This window comes from Apaloderma vittatum, unplaced genomic scaffold (assembly GCF_000703405.1).
Source record: "Apaloderma vittatum isolate BGI_N311 unplaced genomic scaffold, ASM70340v1 scaffold3697, whole genome shotgun sequence".
NCBI classification, from domain to species: Eukaryota; Metazoa; Chordata; class Aves; order Trogoniformes; family Trogonidae; genus Apaloderma; species Apaloderma vittatum.
The window spans coordinates 158,542-179,047 of NW_009724423.1; the positions used below are offsets into that span (position 1 = coordinate 158,542).

The following is a 20,506-nucleotide window of genomic DNA, read 5'->3' on the forward strand; positions in this document are numbered from 1 at the left end:
GAAGGACTTTTATTCTATAGAAATTCTAAAATTTCAACCCTATTCAGTGAGCTGTTTCTAAAAAACAATTTGCTGGAGTAAGAAATCGGGTTTCTACCAAAGTACATTAAGAACTGAAATATCTGAGGTACCACTACAATGAGCAAAGTTAAGTGTATGGCTCTCTCACATTAAGAAAGTATGCTGTCTAAATGCCGCAATGTAAAATTTTTGAAGTAAATTAAGGTCATATGCCTTTCTTGGGAGACTTCCATGGAAATCTGTTTTCTGCTCTGCAATTTATGTATAACTGAGCAAACAACAGTTTTTTCAAATCCTCTAGTTAAACATAAGTTTATCAGGAAAATCAGGTTAGAAAAAAATATTGTCCTATGAACAAGTGATTTAATAATCAACAAATTAAATATTTCGTGTTTTATCTATTTTCTATTCTATTGTATCTCCATTAAAATGCACAAATGTTAGTCCTGGAATCCAGTAGGCAGGAAAACAGATGGCAACAAAGCTAGAGAACATCTGCATCTTTGGGGTTTTAAATATCTTATTTGTTTGTAAGTAACAGTGACAAATTGAACATTAGAACAAAAAGTGCAGTTTTCTGAAAATCAATCAACATCAAAGATGTCAAACACTGTGATTCATAAAACTTTAAAGACAGTATTTATCCTGAAGAGCCCTTTAAATCAAAAGAAGAACTAAAAAAAAAAAAAAAAAAAAAAGGACAATGAGTGGAATTTCTAGAAGCAGGTTATTAATTAGAGCCAGTGGCAAGATGTGCAGAAGGACCATCCAAAGTGAATTCCTGGCCTGAATAAAAGGAAATGCTGGAGAACAGAGGGGAAAAGAGCTGAAACTGCAAAAGGCCCTGGAGCCCTTCTCTTGTCTGAAACCTAGCTACATTTCAAAGCCACCAGAAACAAACGGCATCCCCTGCAGTAAGGCCTTACATTATGGGGAAAAACAAAAAAACAAAAATATCCAACCCCCTCCTCAACCAACAAATTAAAAACTAAAAAATCTCCTCTAGAAGACTTTATAAATGAAGAAATAGTGAATAATCTTCTTTGGAATTCTGTCTTCAAATTCACAGTTCTTTTTTAATTACTTAATTTTACTCTGCATATTTTGGCCCTACCCAACTCCATTAGGTATTGACCTAAAACAGGAAAATAAGATTTCCTCTTTCAGGAATTCATGTTCAAAATTTCTTTTCCAAACCATACTGTTGTCAGAGGAAAGATTCCTCCCATGGTGTCAGCAGGCTATGGGTCAGATCCAAAAACGTGAAGCAACAAGTGAAGTGTGACTTGCCAGAGAATTACAATACACTTGCAATATAAGCAAGATAAAAGAGTCACATGTGACTTTAGATCTTTGACTGCTCTGCTATGGATATCTTGAGCAAACTTGGGAAAGTCAGTTCACCTCTGTCTCGTCGTTAGTGCAGTATATTTACTGATCTCATAACCTGTCACTGCTGTGTGCTGCCTGGCTTTCATTCCTGCAGTGCGAACCACACTGCTTGCTGCAAACAGAATTAGAGGTTAAAAAGTATCTTCTACAGACTGAGATTATAGGATGTGGATCAAATCATTCACTGAGTTCTGTGAATGTCCAAAGTTGATTGCACAACCAGGGTCAAATACAGATCTCAAAACCAAACAAACAGAAAAGCTAAACATTTGTCTTAACCCATGCAGCGTGCAGAAGTGCTGTGGCTGGTGTCAAGCTTGGATTTGGCTTCCTCAGCTGAAATAAGTAAGTCTCAGCAGGACTGAACCAGGGAAGCCTTTAGCTTGAAACTACAGTGAAGCTCAAGCAGCTGAATGTGTGGCAAGATGATCCAGCATCATCAGAAAGCTGACGTGAGACTCATGGGGCGGGATGTCACTCTGGGCATTCAGATATTTCTAGGCTTTAAGACAATGGGAAAGAGGGTCTTTACCACAACCGCAGCAAAGACTACAAGACTGTAGGCTGAATCTACTATGAAAAATTCATCTGCCTGAACTATGAGGGAAAGAACAAGTATTCTAGCTTTGAGTTTCTGCTCCTCAAGCAGGATTGTTGCTATTTCATTCAGAATGGCAATGTGCTCACCTTAAACATGCATAGATGTTTTGTTCACTACCGAAAATGTTGATTTTTGTTTTGTAAAGTGTTTAAGCAACACATCCAGAGGTTTCTACTCAATTATCTTTGGATGGAATCCAAACTGGAAAATCTAACTATACAGCAAAGAAAAATTCTGGACTGTTACTAAACTTACCATGAAGAAAAACAAAAGCCAGAAACTAACAGGCTCAAGTAGAGATAGGAAGATGACAACAGCAAGTTTGAATGTGGTTTGAGACAAATGAAATAAGAAAATTAAGCACCATTTTACCACAAGACCATTCAAAAATCCTGCCAATATTACCTCCAGCAGGTTTACTAATATTAAGAACATTGCCCAAAACTGTAGGCTGGTTTCTTTCTTAATAAATAGGCCTGAATTTGCCATTCTGAATTTCACATTCTTAAATAAGAATTACTTGAATTTCACATTCCAGGGACCCAGTAGGGCAAAGTTTCCTCTACAGTCAGTGGAAAATAGATCCTTCCAAGAGAGATTTATTTGGGTTGGAAGATGGGAGGAGTCTTCCTCTAAAAAAAAGTCATCTGCCTTTACTGATTGAAGTGAATTCCTCATAATTACTTTCCTTGCCTGGGTACATACACGGGCCTAAAGCCACACTGGGACAGTGTGACCACAGTACTGACAACCATAGCTTGAGAGCTGGTAAAGCACGAGACCAAAAAACAAAAGTAGGATAACACCTTACAGAGTCCTTTAGAGTTTAACATCCTAAAACATCTGTTTTTACAACAATGTCCTCCATCAACAACAACAAAGCCTGAACTGTAAACCATGACACATTTTCATATTAAAGGTAGTGATAGGAGAAAGAATTTGGAAGCAAATTTTATCACATCAGAAAATTTCCAAACTCACAGTCTTTTTTTTTGCTACTCTTAAAGATACCGAATATCTGAATCAAAGCACTCTGAAGTCAGGGGCTTTGGATCCCACCTCAGAACTCCAATTAACTCTGCAGGCTTCCCACTTCCAAGACAGTGGGTTACTGATAGTGTCTTCTGCAATGAGTCTCTCTGGCAACTAGGATGATTTCCAGAGTTTGCTTCAGAGGTTGTGCAGCTGCAGATTCATAATCCACTTTTTAAAGCTCTATCTTGACACTGCAATTTCTTTTTCATTTTCCCTGCGGCTCAGTAAAATTCAGTCACACCTCTTTATACATAAGCATAGCTTACATATTTTTTGCTTCATCTGCAAATCATGATTTCCCCCCTCAAACGAACCACCAATTACATTGCTGAAACACACCCATAAGGGACAAAAATGTACAAAACTTCCTACACTCATGCCTGTACCCTTGCCAATAAAGAAAGCTGTACCAAAAGACCTGACAAAGCCTGATGTTATATCTCTTAATTCATCACAGTTAGAAGCAGATACTATATGGAACTGGTCTGTCTTCAACACATCAGCCCTTAAAATGAAATCATCTTGATGAGCATCTGCTTTTCTATATAATTTGAAAACCTTCAAATGGCACATAATATTGAAATATCAAATTTGGAAGTCTAAGAGGAGTTGGCTGCTGAAAGACCCACTGCTGCAAAGGGGCAAATGAGGGCCAAAGTCTTTCTGGGAATGCAATTTTTGAAGTTATTTTAATAATTTAACAATTTTTAATAATTTTGAACTTAATTAATCAATTTTTAAAAACCCACACACATCCAAAACCCTATTGTTCATGGTTAGCATTGTGGCTAGGCAATATTATGGCGACAAAGAAAACACGTTAAGTATGCAACATGCAGTAAGTTAAAGCTTGTCTGGAATGAGTTGCCTCCAGAACTGGAAGCAGGAGAGCTGCACGAGTGTGGCTGTGAGCCCAGACTAATTAGCCCTGCTGAGAACATGTTAACATGGCTATTTCGCTTCCGGGACCCGAGCTAATACGGCTGAATGGTAAAGCATTATGCTATGCGGACAACTCAAATGGTTTTGGAGATAGATCAATTATCTACACAGTGATGCATTACACAATATAGAAACATAAAGAATGTTAATGACCCAGTTATCCCTAGTCACAGTAAAGGCATGGCTAGACTACTTCCAGGACAAGAAAAACACCTCTTAATTTTTACACATAAGCAGCCCCATGGCAGAGCCCACCAGAGACCCTGGACTTGGAGTCATGGAGGAATAGCTCCCTTCTGCCATTCCGGGAATATAAATTGCCTTTAAGCACCAGACGGGAGGTAAGGTCATAGCCTTGAACTCTGCTCATGTTCATGGCTTTGGAAATAAATCACATTATCCAAAGGTGGAATGCAGGGTGTGTCCTGGGCTCTCGACTCAGGAGCTCTTAGAATGCTTACATTCCAGTGTGTTTAAAAAGTACACTTTAACCAAGAGGGCTGTGCCTAATTGCTATATTCTTGTCCCCAGGTACAGCATGGTATATATGGGGGTGGAATGGCATACAAAAAAAAAAAAAAAAGGACAAAGAGCTCACTTGTTCCCACCAGAACAAAGGCCGCTTCTGGATAGTGAGTACTTTGGGAAATATGGGGAAGCATCTGGGGCTAAAGTCTGATTTCTTGGCAGTTGAAGTCTCAGAAATCGGTCTCTAAGACTGCATGCTGTAACTTTTGCAATACATTACCAAAACTGTTAAAGAGAATCTTGTAACACAGCAAATGCAAACCGCTGTAATAATAAACACAATTTTCTTACTGCAGCAGAGAGACTACTGCTTTTGGCTAATTTCCCCTCCATTCCAATAGAATGAGGTTGTAACTATGAAAAAATGTGTTTCTATATAGAAAACAAACAAACAAAATCCCCAACAATCTTTCTTTCTCTCTAAGACCTTTCTGTGGATTTCTGTAAGTTAAGATTTTCATTTCTCACTTTATTTGAGTGGGGAAAATGGGAGGGAAACCTAAGTCTTTTCTAGGGCTACATTTGTGCATATATGAGGTTGTCCTTAAACAAAATTACAATTCTGTCATTATTTTCTGGTGGATATGTATACGAAGATGTAGCTGATTTGTTACTTGCATGGATGCTGCAATTTATTTTTTCCAAATCTGGCTCAGCATCTAATGACTGTGTTGCGTCTTTAGCTGATGCAAACTGGCTCAGCAGTGTGGGCTTGAAGACAATGTAGCTGTGAAAGCTTATGTCTGTGTTTCTAGAAATAGAAATAGGTGGGTCCATGCTCTTAAGAAGTTTTGTATGATCATTTAATATACACATATTTAAAAAGAAAACAAAACAAACATATACACAGTGCTGGTTACACTTTACTAGTTTGTGGGTTATTTTACTTACGACCTGACTCGAAAGAGCAAATAACCCAACAGATTACATTTTATGCAAGTAGGAACATACCATAAGTACTATCAGGTATTACAGATAGGCCAATGATACTTTCTCTGCCTCTCTCAACCCCAAAATAGGAAATGCCGTCTGCCATGATAAATTACACAACTGGTTCTTAAAGTGACTGTTGAAAGCACTTCCTCCCAATTCATACAGATATCCCCTGGTGATATAGAGAATGCAGATGACGTAAATCTAAATCAGTGCTGTTTAGTGCTACAGTGTCTGCGTTATTACAACGCGTGCTTCAAGACGGTAAGTATGGTCTTATGAACAGGACAAGTGACAGCTGTTTGACTCTGAGAAGAACTGCCAGCAATAGTACTGTAATCTTCAGGGTCTGAAAGTAGCTGGGAAAAGGGAAATGTTCTCCAAAGAAGATTTTCCCTAAGGGGGAGGATCAGTGAGAGAGCCATTGAAAATTAGCCAAAGAATTGACTGCATTGACAAACCTCCTCATTAAAAACAACGCCTATTCTAATTTCAGTATGTGTCTCTGGCATTAACGAACAGGAGCCTTACGGCACAGTGAGGTACAGAGGAATTGGGTACTAGCAGAAAAAAAAAAGGGTTTGGACCAAGGAAATTATTTCAGAAGTTGCTGGACTCCTCCCATCCACTGTTATTTTCCGCTTGTTATGTGGAAATAAGGCAAAGGCTTAACTTTGTGTGGTATAGGTCACACTAATGAGACAATGCAAGAAGAAACTGTTGTTATCAACTGTTGCAACCAAAGACATTGATCCAATATCAGAGATAATTAAGCAGAGCAGATGTTTCATATTAGAGCACAGATCCAGAGGTCCATAAACAGAGGAGTCTCTTTGCACTTTTCAATTTAGATTAAATACCTAGTATAATGCCATTTTCATTATAAGAATTTGAATTACTTTTTTTTTTTAGTTGCAGGTAAGCAAAATATGTGCAAAGAAAACAGGAATCTGAATTTTCAAGAGAATTCTGCATCCATTGGGAAGTGCTCACTAAATAAAGCAGACAGTGCAAAACTAACAATAATAATCAACCTACTTACCAGTTTCCATTGTTTTGCTTTCACTATTAAAAATAAAATTCATGACATTTTTTTCCTGTTCACATGAGTACTCTAGAAATTCAGTCTCATTTAAGGTACAATTACATATGGTCATTTCCTTACAATATGTTTGCTTTTATTATGATACCTTATCTCTTTTTTCTCTAGGTGAAGGATGCTGTAGATCTCTAGGTAATATATCTTAGTTTACTATGCCTTTGCTTAAAAATGTTGTCTACCAATTTCTCCTAATGCACTAAGTGCTTTCTCATAATCAGCAAATGCCATGTCTAGCAGCAAATCATATATGTTTGCGTTTCCATTCTGCCATTAATCACTCAGCTGCGAAATACCCAACTAAAGATTACCCATTCCTTCGTCTGGCTAAAAACCTACTAAAGAACTGATTTATGAATAAGGTGTGTTTTGGTTTATTTTTTAACATTTTAGGACATGGATAGAAGTGTGAAATGGCTGTGGTCACTGAAGTCTCCACTGGAGCTACGAGTTTACTGGGCTGCAAGATTTACTCTGTTTTCCAGTGTGTGTCCATTAGTTGAATGGGTGCTCTTCTAGGTGCATCTTACTGAAAATCACAAACTCTTTTTGTTTGTTTGCTTCCTAAGAGGATAATTTTCACTGTCAGCAGTCACATTGCTCAGAAAATGCAAGTAGATGAAAGCTTCTGAATAAAATACCACAGAAATGCATCTACTTGTGTGATCACTATGATGCTGCTGGTGACACCTATTTCATCACATGAGGGAAACATTTGCTCAGAGGTACTACTTACTCATGCAAACACTACTTTGAAGTCCCATTTTTCCTGTCTTTTACCAGTGATACCTGGATTCACTGAGGACCTAAAGACAAGATAGGAGCACTTATACTGACTGCTTCTGTTCTGACAATGCTATGGGTCAAAGGTGTGGCTAGAGAGTATGCTTGACACAAGTCAACAGATGCTTCTGCTGTAGTGTGAAGAAGACCTTAGCAGAACTAGCAAGCTCTACACCAACTGCTGTCTTCACATGCAGGATTTTGTTTCCCTTCATTTTGAGGGGGCTTCTGCCCTTGCCAGAGATGCTTCTTCAAAAAGCGTGCAGCTCATGAAAATCAGTCTGCATTATGAACACCATAGGGGCAGAAATCTTTCATAAGGGGCAAAACCAAGTGTAATGAAAGAGAAAGTGAAGGGAGTCATTGTTTTAAAGGAGGTCAGGCACCAACCAAATCAAACTTTTTACACTGCAACAGACCAGGAGCCAGGTTCACAGAAAATATCGAGTCTATTTTTCAGACATGTATATTTAAGATGGCGTTAGCATTTCATGTTCAGAGGAACTATTATGGTGGCTCATTGAGTAACAACACTATTTTCTCCTGATCTGAAGAGGAAAACAGATTTCTCACAGAAACAAACCAAACATTTTCTTTTTTTTTTTTTTCTTTAAATAAAATAAAGAGGAAGAGTTCTCACCTTACAAACTCTCCCAACTCGGGAAAGGATTGTCTTGTCAGACGTGCCACTGTCTTGTGATATTTCTCGGAAAAAGAAGTAGATCTTGTCATCATCTGGGTTATAGGTGTCCGGGATGGGAAAAGTTCCAATGAATTTTGCTCCTAGAAGTTCCCAAAAAAAGGTTTAGAAATCTGAAGGAAAGTCTAACACTTGATACTAAACTTTTGCTTCAATATCTGCATTTATGTTACATCTTCCAGTGAAATAAAATATCTTTATATAGACATGTAGTGGCAAGTTTCTTACTAGCTCTGAGAAAAAAACACCATAGATTCTGAGGCATTTACTCTGTGTGTGATGTTTTCATGTTTATATTTTACCACTGCTTGCATAAATATGCAGCATTGGCTATTTTCCCCTCTCTGAATATAGTATAACTCTCAGTACAAAATATTGCCTAAAAAAATCTACATTACTGCTTCAGCCACCAACATCAAGCTAAGTAGATTTTCTGAAATCACAAAGGATAGAATTTAAATTAATTTAATTACACATTGAAGCAATTTTGAGTACAGAAATACACTACTGTTTACTAGAGATAGCTTGTACAGGAATGAAAGAGCCTCTACTGATCCGCAGGATTAAGAATTCAATATAAACGACAGCTTTCCTGAGTTAAAATTTTTCTACATATCTGTGCAATAACAATCTCACTGACTATATCTATCAAATCCAATACAGTGCCATGCTGAGATTTTCAAGTTAGCACACCAAACTCCACAACTAACTGGTCAATATTCAGAACACAGTTCCTTGTTCTGCATGAAAACAGATAATCTATATCAACATAATGGTTCATTTGGGTTATTTAAGTCTGCTTTTTGCAAGAAATGCTCCAGCATTCCTTGCCTTGACATGCTGAACTGTTACATTACTTCTGGTCTCTTCCACAGCAAGCTTGAGTGCCTCTGCCTGCATTTTATGAGGATGTTTACTGGCACAAGAATTTAATACACGTCCTTTCCTGTCTTCCTCAGCTCCCTCTGTGACCTTCAGTCCTTCTCTACCTGCTCACTAGTTCTGTATTTTTGGTTTTGGTTTGGGTTTGGTTTATCCTTTTACTTTAAATCAGAAATTTGAATTCCAGAATTCCAGGGGTCCCTGACTGCAGCGGAGCAGGCAATGACAGTGTCTTGCACAAGTGAATCAGATACTCGGCGAAGTGACTTTTAAGATATTCTCCAACATGCTACAATAGTTGAGCTCTCTTCAGGGCGCTTGGATCAATGGCATTTTTCTTTAAACAGAAGTGGCTATACAAATACGGTGCAAAGAGACTCTTGACTCTAAAATACATTCTTTCAGCAATAAAATACACAGTCTGTCCCCTGTGAGCAGGCAGGCTGCAGTAGAAAGCAGTAAGGAGGGCGGTGTAGGATGGTAGAGCAAACAGAGCACACTGGTGATGTGTGGGGAATACTATTATCAGCTTTTAATGTATCTTCATGCCTTTGTCCTTCTTATAATGATTGTTACTTTATATTAGCCTTGAGGAATTTTCACCATGAACTCTACAGTACACACAGGACAAAAAGAGGGTCCTTGATTCAAAGTTCACAGTCGAAGACAAAATGGGATGTGTTTAAGTGCTGAATGTGCACCTTCGTGACAGAAGAGTAAATTTATGGATCAAAATAGCCACAGTGCTGCTTCCATTTTCAACTTTTCTGACACTAGAGATTGGTGTCAGCAGAAAAATGAAATGATGTAGGCATCGAGCTCTGTAAATTTAAGTTAGGATTTCAAAATGAGCATAAAGAAAATATTCAGTTACCCCTCAGGGTCTGTAAGACTACTTTGAAGATCAGATCTCTAAGCATGAATAAATACATATATATGCTTCCAGTATGGTTTCTTAAATATGAGGTTAGCAAAATAGCTGTTTAACAGGGAAACCTATGAAATACTTCTATATCGTGCTTTATTTCACAGATTTTTTTCTTTCTGAATCCACGTTCACAGAACAAAACTTTGAATATATGTGGTTTTTTTTAAATTAAATTTCATTGCTTTACTTGGCAAGCCAAATGCAAAAACAAATGTCTCAATACCAGTTCCTGGAACGGATTTAGAAGAATATCTAAAAAATTAAAGGAACAAAAATATTTAATGATTTTAAATCACAATTGAATACACTGAAGTTGAAAGTTATATCCAAACAAAAATACACTGTTAAAGATATGAAGACAATGAGACCAAAAACAATTTGATGAAGGAGATCATGATCTGAAAAGCACATTACGTTTTGCAAGTGAGATCTTTGTCTCATCTTTTGTAACCTATCCATGCTACATAAAAAGTGCACTTAAACCAACTGTGAATTAGGTTTTTGGATTCCTTGCATGGGAAACATATCATATGATGGTGATTTCAAACCACTGTTTGTTTTGCTATACACAGTTGTCCCCCCATAATTGCTTTAATAGAAGATTTTCTCACATATTAATTTCATGGCTAAGTTGAATTTAACCCACCACGTAGAGCTCTGTGATGACATAGAGGCTCTGACAATAAGTGGTACAATAAACTCAGGTGTTTCTCACACTTTTTATAAACATGTCCTTGTGGTCTAATGAGAACTGTGACACCCAGTTCTTCACTGGTGGATTCACTGGAGTGTTTGTCGTTGCTCTTGGTTACCTGCCAGCTCTCATAGCCTTCTAACACCAGCAGCAGTCTTAGTGTGACCGTGTGTGTCTTAGTAAGACCTACAGAGAGGTAAGACTCATTAGGCTCAGAAGAAGAAGATAGGAAAAGAGGAACAAATCCCAGAACATGAAGAAATGAAAAAAACCACCCAAAACAGTGGGAGGCAGCAGCTCTTTGCAGTTGGGCTGCCAGAAATACACAAGATAAAGTGCTAAGGGTAGTGCCGACCTCATTCACCTTTAACTATCTAGAAGTCAAGCTCTGAACCTGTACTCATACAGGAACTCTCACAGGGAGGGTCATAAGGAAAAAAGTGACCATGAATAATCCTATTTTGAGACAGATTCCTACAATAGGTGGGGTGAGTCACCCTCTGGAAGTGTCACCTCACTCTGTAAATTACAGAGACAAGTGAAAAGACTGAGCTTTTGCCTTTTAGAGTTAACTGAGCAGAATCCCCTCTAAAGTTCACAGGATATAAAGAAGTTATTGCCTTCAAGTCTTTGCCTTGACAAAGATTACTAAATTGCAATTAAAAAAAATTTAAAAAAAGATGACTGTAATTCAGGAAAACACTCTCTCTGACTATTTTATAACAGAGGGAGGAATGTGTATCTGTTTCATGCCTGCCTATATGTAGGGTTTGGGTATCCCATCACGGGACACCTCCTTCCACCCACTGGGCAGGAGCAGGGCAGGCTTGGTTCCAGTGGGTGCCTTTTCCATCTGGAGTGGGGCCACCAGCCCCCGTGTCTTGTCCCTAGCCACGGCCACTGATAAAGTAGAGCCAGCCAGCGGCTGTGGGAGCGCCTGATGCTTTCGTTCTGCAGAAGAGCTAAGTCTGAGAAGAAGCAACATCCCCTCTGTCTTCAGAGTATGAGCCTGTGTGAGCGTGAGTCATGGGAAAGATTAGCTGCCTTCCTCCCTTTCTCCTTTGTGGAGCTGCTATTCAGTCACTGAGATTAAGGCATGTCTTAATTAGTCAAGATAGAGTTGCCTTGCAAGGAACTGTGAGGTATCCTACGCATTTTTCCTTTGTGCTTTGTCTTTCCCTCCCTTCCCTCAGGAAAGGATAATCCTGTTTCTAGAAACAGAATAAAACTAAACTTTAAAAATATTACGGTGCTTTATAGCAAAACTTCTTCACTTTCTGGAAAAATAAAAAAAGAAAAAACAACCCCCAAGTTATACATCTTATGCTAAGTAAAACATGAGTCATGACTGGAAATAAGTGTTTTCTAATTGTACAATTACTCAGGTACGTACAACTTTTCCTGGAGGCAAATGAGATCTAGGTAAATGCTTGGTAAATGAGTGTTAGATCTAGGGGTGGAGGGATTTAGATGAGATGGGAGTTTTAAACCTGAAATCAAGTAAATATTTTCATTATACAAATATCATCTGAAAACACAAATGTATGTAAATAGTAATGTTACACAAGAAGCTAGAAATATAATAGCTACCCTATGGCTTATTACAGAAATGATCCCATCATTTAGAGTTGCACTCAAAATTTTCTCCAGCCTTAAAAGGACTGTTTCAAAATATGAAAAGCACCTAGTTTATATCTATGCCTCTTAGTATAACACTGCATGGACTGTGTATGCGAAGTCTTACACAGAGCATGGCTGTAGTTTTTTATGTGGCTGGAAACAAGGTAAACCTGAAGAATATGTGAGGTCTTCAATGTTTATACAGTGTGGGCTAATTTTCACGTCGCAGTCTAGCACACTAAAGCTGTTTTTCAAACTCAGACGTATTAATATATTATTCTCCTTAGAAAACTTTCACAAATACAGACACTTTGAGTGAAAACAGAGTAAAACATGAATCAATCTAAAAGAAAGCAGACAAACCCCCTCACCCAGCCTCCAAACTAAAATACATAAACTGTTCTCAAACCTTTGGTTTATTCTGTTTTCTTGTACTGTTCCCTTGCCTCAAACTGCTCATGAAGAAACATTAATAGCATAAAGAAATGCTTGGAACTGGATATCTAAGCTATAAGTTCTTTCAAGCTGCAAACTGAACTCTGTAATGCTCATCAAGGTGGATCTATACTAATGATAACACCATATGCTCCTCAGCACCAAACTGCAGTAAATCTTTCTTTTTAGGATATAATAGCATCCTTTAGGAAAGTGGTTACCTCAGCCATCTTTCCACACTGAGCACCAGCAGGCTGCCAGTGATAAAACTGGATATTCATTTGAACGGTTAGTTCCAGTTAGAGAACTGCCCGCTGAATGGACCCATCCTGGTCCATATCACTTACAGCCCATTTCTGGTTTGCACTGCACAAGGGATGTCTAGAAATGAGAGACAGGAGAGATGAGGCAAGAAAGGTCTTGACCACAGGAGATGTTAAGTGGGATAAGTCAGCAGAATCTAATGTGAGATTTTTCTATCTGCCCTAAGGACGGCTCCTATCTGGAAAGGCAAAATGACTTCAAGAGGCTTCCCCTTTCCTCCTCATCTCACAGTAGAAATCCTGAGGTGATGGAGTTACATCTAGACAGAAACATAAAGTAACAGCTTAAAAGAAGGGAAGATGGGGTAGGGGAAAAATTATAAAGAAAAAGAACATTTCCCTCTCGTTGAAGTCTCAAAGAGTTAAGAGGCAAAATTACCCCTTTCAGAAGCTGTCTGCTGGGAAGGCAGCTTAACCCTGTGGTCAGCAGGCCCTGGCTTTACAATACACCCATAATAGTTACGCAGGCATCCTGAATCAGAGCCAGTGTTGCCACATCTTTAAAGACAGTTGATGGCTAAAAGGGGGATGCTTTAATTGACCAGGGTTAGCTTGTGAGCAAAGTTTTCCATGTTACTCTGTGTGTGGTTTAAGACTGGCTGGGTGTAAATGCAGCCAGTTTTTTAGAGGGTTTACTAGCTCAGAATGTTTTTTAATAGGCAAGTCAAAGCAGTGTTTTGCTTGGGAAGCTATTTTAGGGTGCCCTTAGTGGTTTTAAAATGATCCTCACAGCAACAAAGGGTATTTTTCCCCCTCGAAAAAGGAAAAGAAAAAAAAAGACCTTCTACCTAAACCCATGGAATTTCTAGTCTGTCAATTCAACATGTTGTAGGGAACAGCTTTTAACAAGTGATCGGAAAAAAGGTTTTAAAAAAAATATTCCAATAAGACTGTATATAGAAGCATTTAAGTCATGATATTATTCCAATTACAGTACTATATACAGATGCATAGATCAAAGACGGAAAGAATGATTAGGTCTTATGGACCCACTCTTTACTTAATTAGCATTTACACCTCTGTGCCTTTTCTCAAGTGCATTTTTGTTCCACTGAGCTCTTTTAAAAAAAGCCTACGTAATCCGAAGATACCATGATACAATATCTATATTTATAGTTACTGGACATGTATTTATATAAGAAAGGGGCTATTAACTTCAGAGAGGCAGGGACAATGCAAACGACAACAGCATATGTTTGGGATCTTACCAGTAAGCCAGTAATGTTCAGAAATGTCAGTTCTGATGTAATGGTGGTCGTGAGAAGGGCCCAGAGAACGTGTTAGAGCAGTGTCTTTGCCAAGGAAATCAGAAGCTGTTCCAGCATAAAGATACTCATCTGCAAATGAAAAAGAAATAGGGTTTCTACAGCTGTGGGATAAACAAAATTAACACTATTTGTGTTTTGTTGGTTGAACAACACCTGTGTTTAATTGGCCTATGAACTAATTTAATGTTTTAAAGAATTATTGGCTTATATTTTTAATGAGATTTTGGGTTCTGTGAAGTTAGTTACATCTAAATGAGGGTAATATTTTTAATTACATGTCTGAGAAGCAAAGGAGTGCAAGTCTAATTTTCAGATCTTTTAGACACCCAGAAAAGTAAATTCTCCAGGCTTTAATAGGTGCCGGGCTCTTAAGGGTGTAAAGGTGTATTTGATCTGAACTTCCTACCAGATGAGCACTGACTGTGGACCTGGAAGCCATGGCAAGGACATGACCATCTATCCCTTCAGGCTAGCTCTTGTGTTCCAGGCTTCCCACGATCCTGATGGCTTTGCTGTTCCTGGGCTTGAGCTGGTAAACATGACGGACCCCTTGCCATGAGAACTTTGCAGTTTGGCCCTTTCCTGGTGTAGGGATCTCCATCCAACACTGCATTCACAAACTGGAATTTAGGCACCATGGGAATTCTTCTCAACTATGTGATGTGTCCATGGTAGGAATATGGCTGCAGACCCAAATCGTGATCATTTTAACACTAAAATAAATGAGACATCTTGCTTCCATAAGGCAGCCAGAATTCGTCTCATAAGAAAACTGTATCTATAACATAATATAGTGTGCTTGCTGCAACTGCAATTGCTATTTAGTCTTCTGCCAGTTTTGTGGTCAACACAAAACTTTGCAACCTTAAGAATTTCACAGTACTTTGTATTTTCCTTCAGATCATGGTAGCTATCTAAAAAGACACAAAGAAACAATATAACTGTGATCTTTTTTCTTTGCTACACATTGCACTTTACAATTGTCTTTTTTTTTCTGCAAAATAACAAGATAGTTTTGTTGATTGGAGGAGTTTGGGTTTTGTTTAATGATTTACAACAATAAATCCCTGGAGTTCGTAAAAAAAAAAACAGGTCACATTCATAAATGACGGTCATTTTAAAAGATAAATGATACACAAAAATTCCCTTCTAGGAGTTCCATCTCCAGGTTTTCTGATGCTCTGGGTGGAAACATTTCTCAAGATCTTTTCGAGAGAAGTCTTTTGTTGAGAGTGAATGCAGAATAAATACCATTTAACACAGATGTTTGTGTTTTCATTTGCAAAAGATATAAATGCACTTAAAAAAATAAGATCAAGGGGAAATAAAAAACCAAAACCACAACCCACGATCCACAAGTTCTTTACTTGGTGAAAAAAGATTTATCAGCTTTCTTTTTAGCTCATTACTATTGTTACTTATGTATTATTTCCACGACAGTGTTGGAAAGCACATCTTTCAGACAGCATGTCGCCTTTGTAAAGAAACAATAGTGCATTCTGAAAGGTATTTGTCATAATGAGGAATGGGCAGGGTAATTGGTGTTTGCTAACTGACAGGCACTCAGTGATCAATAAATGTGCAGGGCTAACAGAAATTCTCCATCTTTGCTTAGGCTCTGCTGACAAGGCATTTTCAGCACTTCTCTCTGCTTTTGGTAGCTCTCATTTCAAGTTCCAGTTGTGTCCAGAACGGTTTTGGTGAGCAGTAATTTGTAATAGAATCTGGATGATGAGCAGGTGATTTTTCCGGTCAAAAAACATAGCTTTTAAAATTTATCTGTGGAATTTACTTGGGATGAAATGCTGTGTGGAATTCAAAGAGAGATTATGCATTTCTACAAAGAACTAAAATTACACCATTGTATTAACCTTCATACATGAATGAAAATAGAATACTATTTAGTTCATATATGTATAACTGGTTAGAAAGTGCTTTCTGAATGATGCAAGTAATCTTTATCACCATTTAGCAGGTAAATAAAACTAGGTAGAGAGAAGTGACAGGCCAAAGGTTACTCCTCTCATCAGTGGCAAAGAGGGAACTGCATCCCAGTGCAGTATCTTATCCATGAGCTATATCGTTCTCCTGCCACTTTGGGGAATAAAGTAATTATCAAATGATAGGCCAAGAACACATTCTCTAGTCAGGCTTGCAACTCTTTACAATGCTTCTTGTACACTATTGCAAAGCATTTGACACCAGGTACAGTCAGAGAAGAGATACTAGAATACTCTGACCATTAATTTTATCTAGCCTGAGAATTCTTACGTACTGAAGTTCATGTTTTATTTAGCTAAAGCATGGCAGCTTCTTCATTTTACAAGATTTAATAGAGTAGTCAAAGCATTAGAGCGCTACTGAAATTAGCCAACAGTATAATAAATCATGGAGTTCTATTGCAAAAAGAAGAAAAAAAAAAAGTTAAAGTTTCTAGAATCCCATTTTAAAAATAGACTTCATGGTCATTACACAGTACTAGGGGTCCCTGAGAAGAATAAGTGCTGCCTTTAATCTATTGTTTTTAATAAAGGAAGTCCTGCCCCATCTGTTGGGTCAGAATCACAAATCATCTATCTTATTATCTGAGAATAAAGACTGAGCATTTGTCATATTCTTTTTATAACACAGAGTGACTGATACTTCAAAGCATTGTCACCACTGCTCTTTGGCTGTAAATGAAAACGTCATGGTGCTCCACTCTTATCTTGTATTCATATGCTTGATGGACAAGTTAAATGAAAATTGTCCAAAGCTATGAACCAAACCATGACAAAAGTAGCTCTTACAGTGATTTGAAATCCAGAGGTCAAGCTGACATTCCTTGGCACCAAATGTCAGACCACACAGCGCTGTGACACAGGCAGCAGGCAGATTGCACTATCTGCTTCCTTAGGCTTCCAGCTTCAGAAGTGGCTACTCGAGTAAATAGAAACCTCAAAAATGTATTTATGGAAATAGTGGATGTCAGCAGACTTCAAAGGGCAGAACATATTGATAATTGCAGAAAGAGGCCCAGAAGCCCTTCAAACATTGTCTGTCCATGTGGTTTTTCTTGTTGTCATCTTAAAGGAGAAATGACTGGGTGTGGATGAAATCTCTTCTGTGCTCAACTGGCAGAGGCTGCACAGCTGTGCAGATGTCTCTGTGCATTGGTGCATTTCCAGCTCTTTGGTATCTGCAGACTGAAGGCTCCTTCAGCTCTGAGAGCACAAACCAGCACTGAAGACATGATGAAGGCTGGAGTTGCTCTAACAATGGCATCTGCTGAGCCTCTGAGCCCAGGCTCCCATACAAAGCCATTGCATCTCTGAGAGGAGCTCCTGGCTCTGATGGTTTCTTACCTGCCATCACTGAAGCAAATGGTTGCTGAGGATCAAAAGGGCATTTCAATCTGCCAGACTCCAAGTTCTGAGTATCCAGCCGGAATACCGTTTCCTGAGAATAAACACATATTCATTATCCTGGTATGGCTGCAAAGAAAAGCTCACTTAAACTAACTGTTCTGTTAACGTATGAAGTGACATAACTGTCATCTCAGTATTGGTGCTTATAGTCCATGTCTCTTTTATATCTGGGGGGTTTTTTTAACTCAAAAAAGTATTGACAAAAATCTAAAAAAATAAAAGATGCATTGCTAATTTCTACTCAAATTAAAAGCTGGATTGTACTTAAAAGGCATTGGCTTCTATTTGGGAAAGTGCTGATAGACTGTTGCAATAGGACACCCAGAAGGAAGGATATTGTCTGACTCTTAAATTTCTCCAGGGATTGCTGAATAATGTTTGCAGCAGACACAGTTCAGCCCTTTTTAAATGAAAGCAGCATATGCTCTCTCTTGTTATTTTTAACAAGGCAAATGATACAAGAGCAATCAGAATAGATCCCTGAAGTTCCCAAATACAGTGTGATTAATTCCTGGGTCATAGAATAAGGGCGCAGAGAAAGATAAAAAAAATAAATTATTTAAAAACTATTCATGATATTTTCAGTGAGCAATCAACAGCTCAGTTGTTGTAAGCATCAATCTGAAGTTATATTATAGTTTTGAATTGCCAGCAAGGATGCTTTCTCTTGTTCCTTTCATTAATTTCCTAAAAGCCAAGTTAACCTGAAAGCTTTAGTGAGTTCTCCTGAAGTCAAACTGATTACTCAGAGGAGTAAAATGAAGTCTTGGCAGGTATAGAGACTTGATTTTCAGAATTTGGCTGCTGTTAGAGAAGAGAGACTGCCTACAGAAGCGTTGTAAACAAACTATCCTACCTACAGCAATATTCTAAATCCCACCAGGAATCAAATCACTGTATGTTTAAAACCTATTGTAGGGAGATATTTTTTAGTCTAGCTTAAAAAAAACACCCCTGTGATTCAAACAATTACTTTTAAAAGATTGAAATTATTTTAATTATTTGTTTCTATATCTCTACTTTGCAAGAGAACTGAAGAGTACAAATGAGATTTAAGTATGCCCAAAGATGGCCACATAGGATCAGACTTCATAACACATTAATTCAATTCATCCTTAATGCATATCAGATTATAAACGATTGAATCTATTTCATTTAGGTGTCTCCTAAACTCTCTAGGTTCAGAAGACAAAAGCCCAGGATATTGAGTAATTAAGCTACTTAAAAGTAAAAAAAAAATCAATTCCAATCTAAGAACATAAATTCCACTTCCTCTAGCAATCCTAGTTGATACAAAGCAGAATTTGATCAGCCCTTGTGATCTTCCCAAACCTGTGGGATTTCAGGTAAAGCAAATTCTCAGGCTACTGAAGTGCACCAAACACACCATGGACAAAACTAAATTAAGAATTAAACATTTTTTTTTTGGTAACAATGCTGTGTTACTGACCCATTCTACTTTCTCCTAAGATGTGCAGTCCTGAGCTGCTCAGAGGACCCTTTGCCTTGTCCCATGCAAAGAGGCTGGCTGCAAGTCCAGCGATACTCACGGAACCAAGGGCTTTAGAGATCAACATCAAATATTTCAGACTTCACCCAGACAAACTAATGGACACTACCAGGCATTCACACAGAATTAACCTCCTGCTTTCATTTCGGACAAAGCTTTCAAAGAAAAGAGCATCCCTTGGAGAGCTGTGGCTAACAGCACCAACCGGGCCAAGCCTCCTCTTCACCAGCCAAGAGAAGTTTTGGCAGCGACTGCAGCAATAGCAAGACTAGGACTTTAATCCCCGTTAATTGTGTGATCCTTTAGGGGATTTGTACTGCTTCAAAAGCGTTGTCTGCTGCGGTTTTGAGTCACCTGATCCGCACTGTTTTTCTCTCTGCTTTCACAGCACCGGCACTGGCCAACAGGCTGCTGGGCAGATCCACCAGCAGCTTTCAAAGGTCAGCAGAGCCTTGCCTGGTTTCACAGCCTCTGCGAGATCGTCTCAGGCCCCAGCTCTCCCAGGCATCCCACAGCTTCCTGAGGAGGTTGTTAATTATCATACACCCATTCTCCACTCTTATAATACAGAGATTAAAAAAATGGGGGGAAAAAAGGGAGGGAAGTGAGGGAGAAGGAAAGACTGAAAGAACAAATCTGCACTAAAAGTGCTTTGAATTATCATGTAGGACTCAGTTCACACAATAAGGAGACATTTTCAGTTGCCTGTCAAATTTATGTCTGTCCTCAGCACCCTCCTGCCTTGTCACAGAGGCAGTGTGAGGACAGTGGCTGTAGGGTGTTGTGGGTCCAAGAAAGAAAGGCAAAATATACCTGATGCCATTCTAAGTTGTTAATTCAGCTGCATCATCAGAAGAGATGCACCATCAGAAGAGACCTGAGTAGTGCTGAAGACTGGCCAACGTACCACTGCAGCTGAGCAACCAGGAGGAATGCAGGAGGGGCAGGACTGGGAGAGGGTGAGGGGATTAGGAAACACAATATTAGGATTCTTCTTCCATTTCCTCTCATAAGGTAATTGGTCACATCTAATTGAGACAGACCCCTTGTCTAGACTGGCTGCCAGACTGAAGAATCAGACCAAATCCATAATTTCATAATGTCTGACGAAAACCTTCACAAGTGAAGTAGTTAAAGGTGCAGTGGTAGAGTGAATAAGGCATCCCGCTAATGACCCAGAGATAGATCAGAGCCTTTCTTATACTCCTTCTGTGAGCTATTCTGTTCAATTCAGATATGCATTTGATCATTCAGGCTAAGCAATCAGCACGATACAAGAGATGCAAAATTTCAGTTGAATATTTGAAGTAGCAAAGCAAAGAAGCCTACAAAACTATTTCATTGAAAATCCAGTTATACAGCACACATCAAAGAGTACCAGAAGCATTAATGGCTTATTAGGGAA

At 38.5% G+C, this 20,506-nt stretch overlaps 1 protein-coding gene across 1 annotated transcript in view; it reads right to left on the minus strand.

The window, feature by feature from the left end:
* The window catches only part of SEMA3D (sema domain, immunoglobulin domain (Ig), short basic domain, secreted, (semaphorin) 3D), a 93,034-nt gene that overhangs the window by 38,577 nt on the left and 33,951 nt on the right, over positions 1-20,506 (minus strand). Inside the window, exons 5-7 of the mRNA XM_009872480.1 lie at positions 17,529-17,622; positions 14,125-14,253; positions 7,975-8,117 (exon numbers count right to left, since the gene is read on the minus strand). Coding sequence (XP_009870782.1) covers positions 7,975-8,117; positions 14,125-14,253; positions 17,529-17,622 — 366 coding nt within the window. The remainder of the gene's footprint in view (positions 1-7,974; positions 8,118-14,124; positions 14,254-17,528; positions 17,623-20,506) is intronic.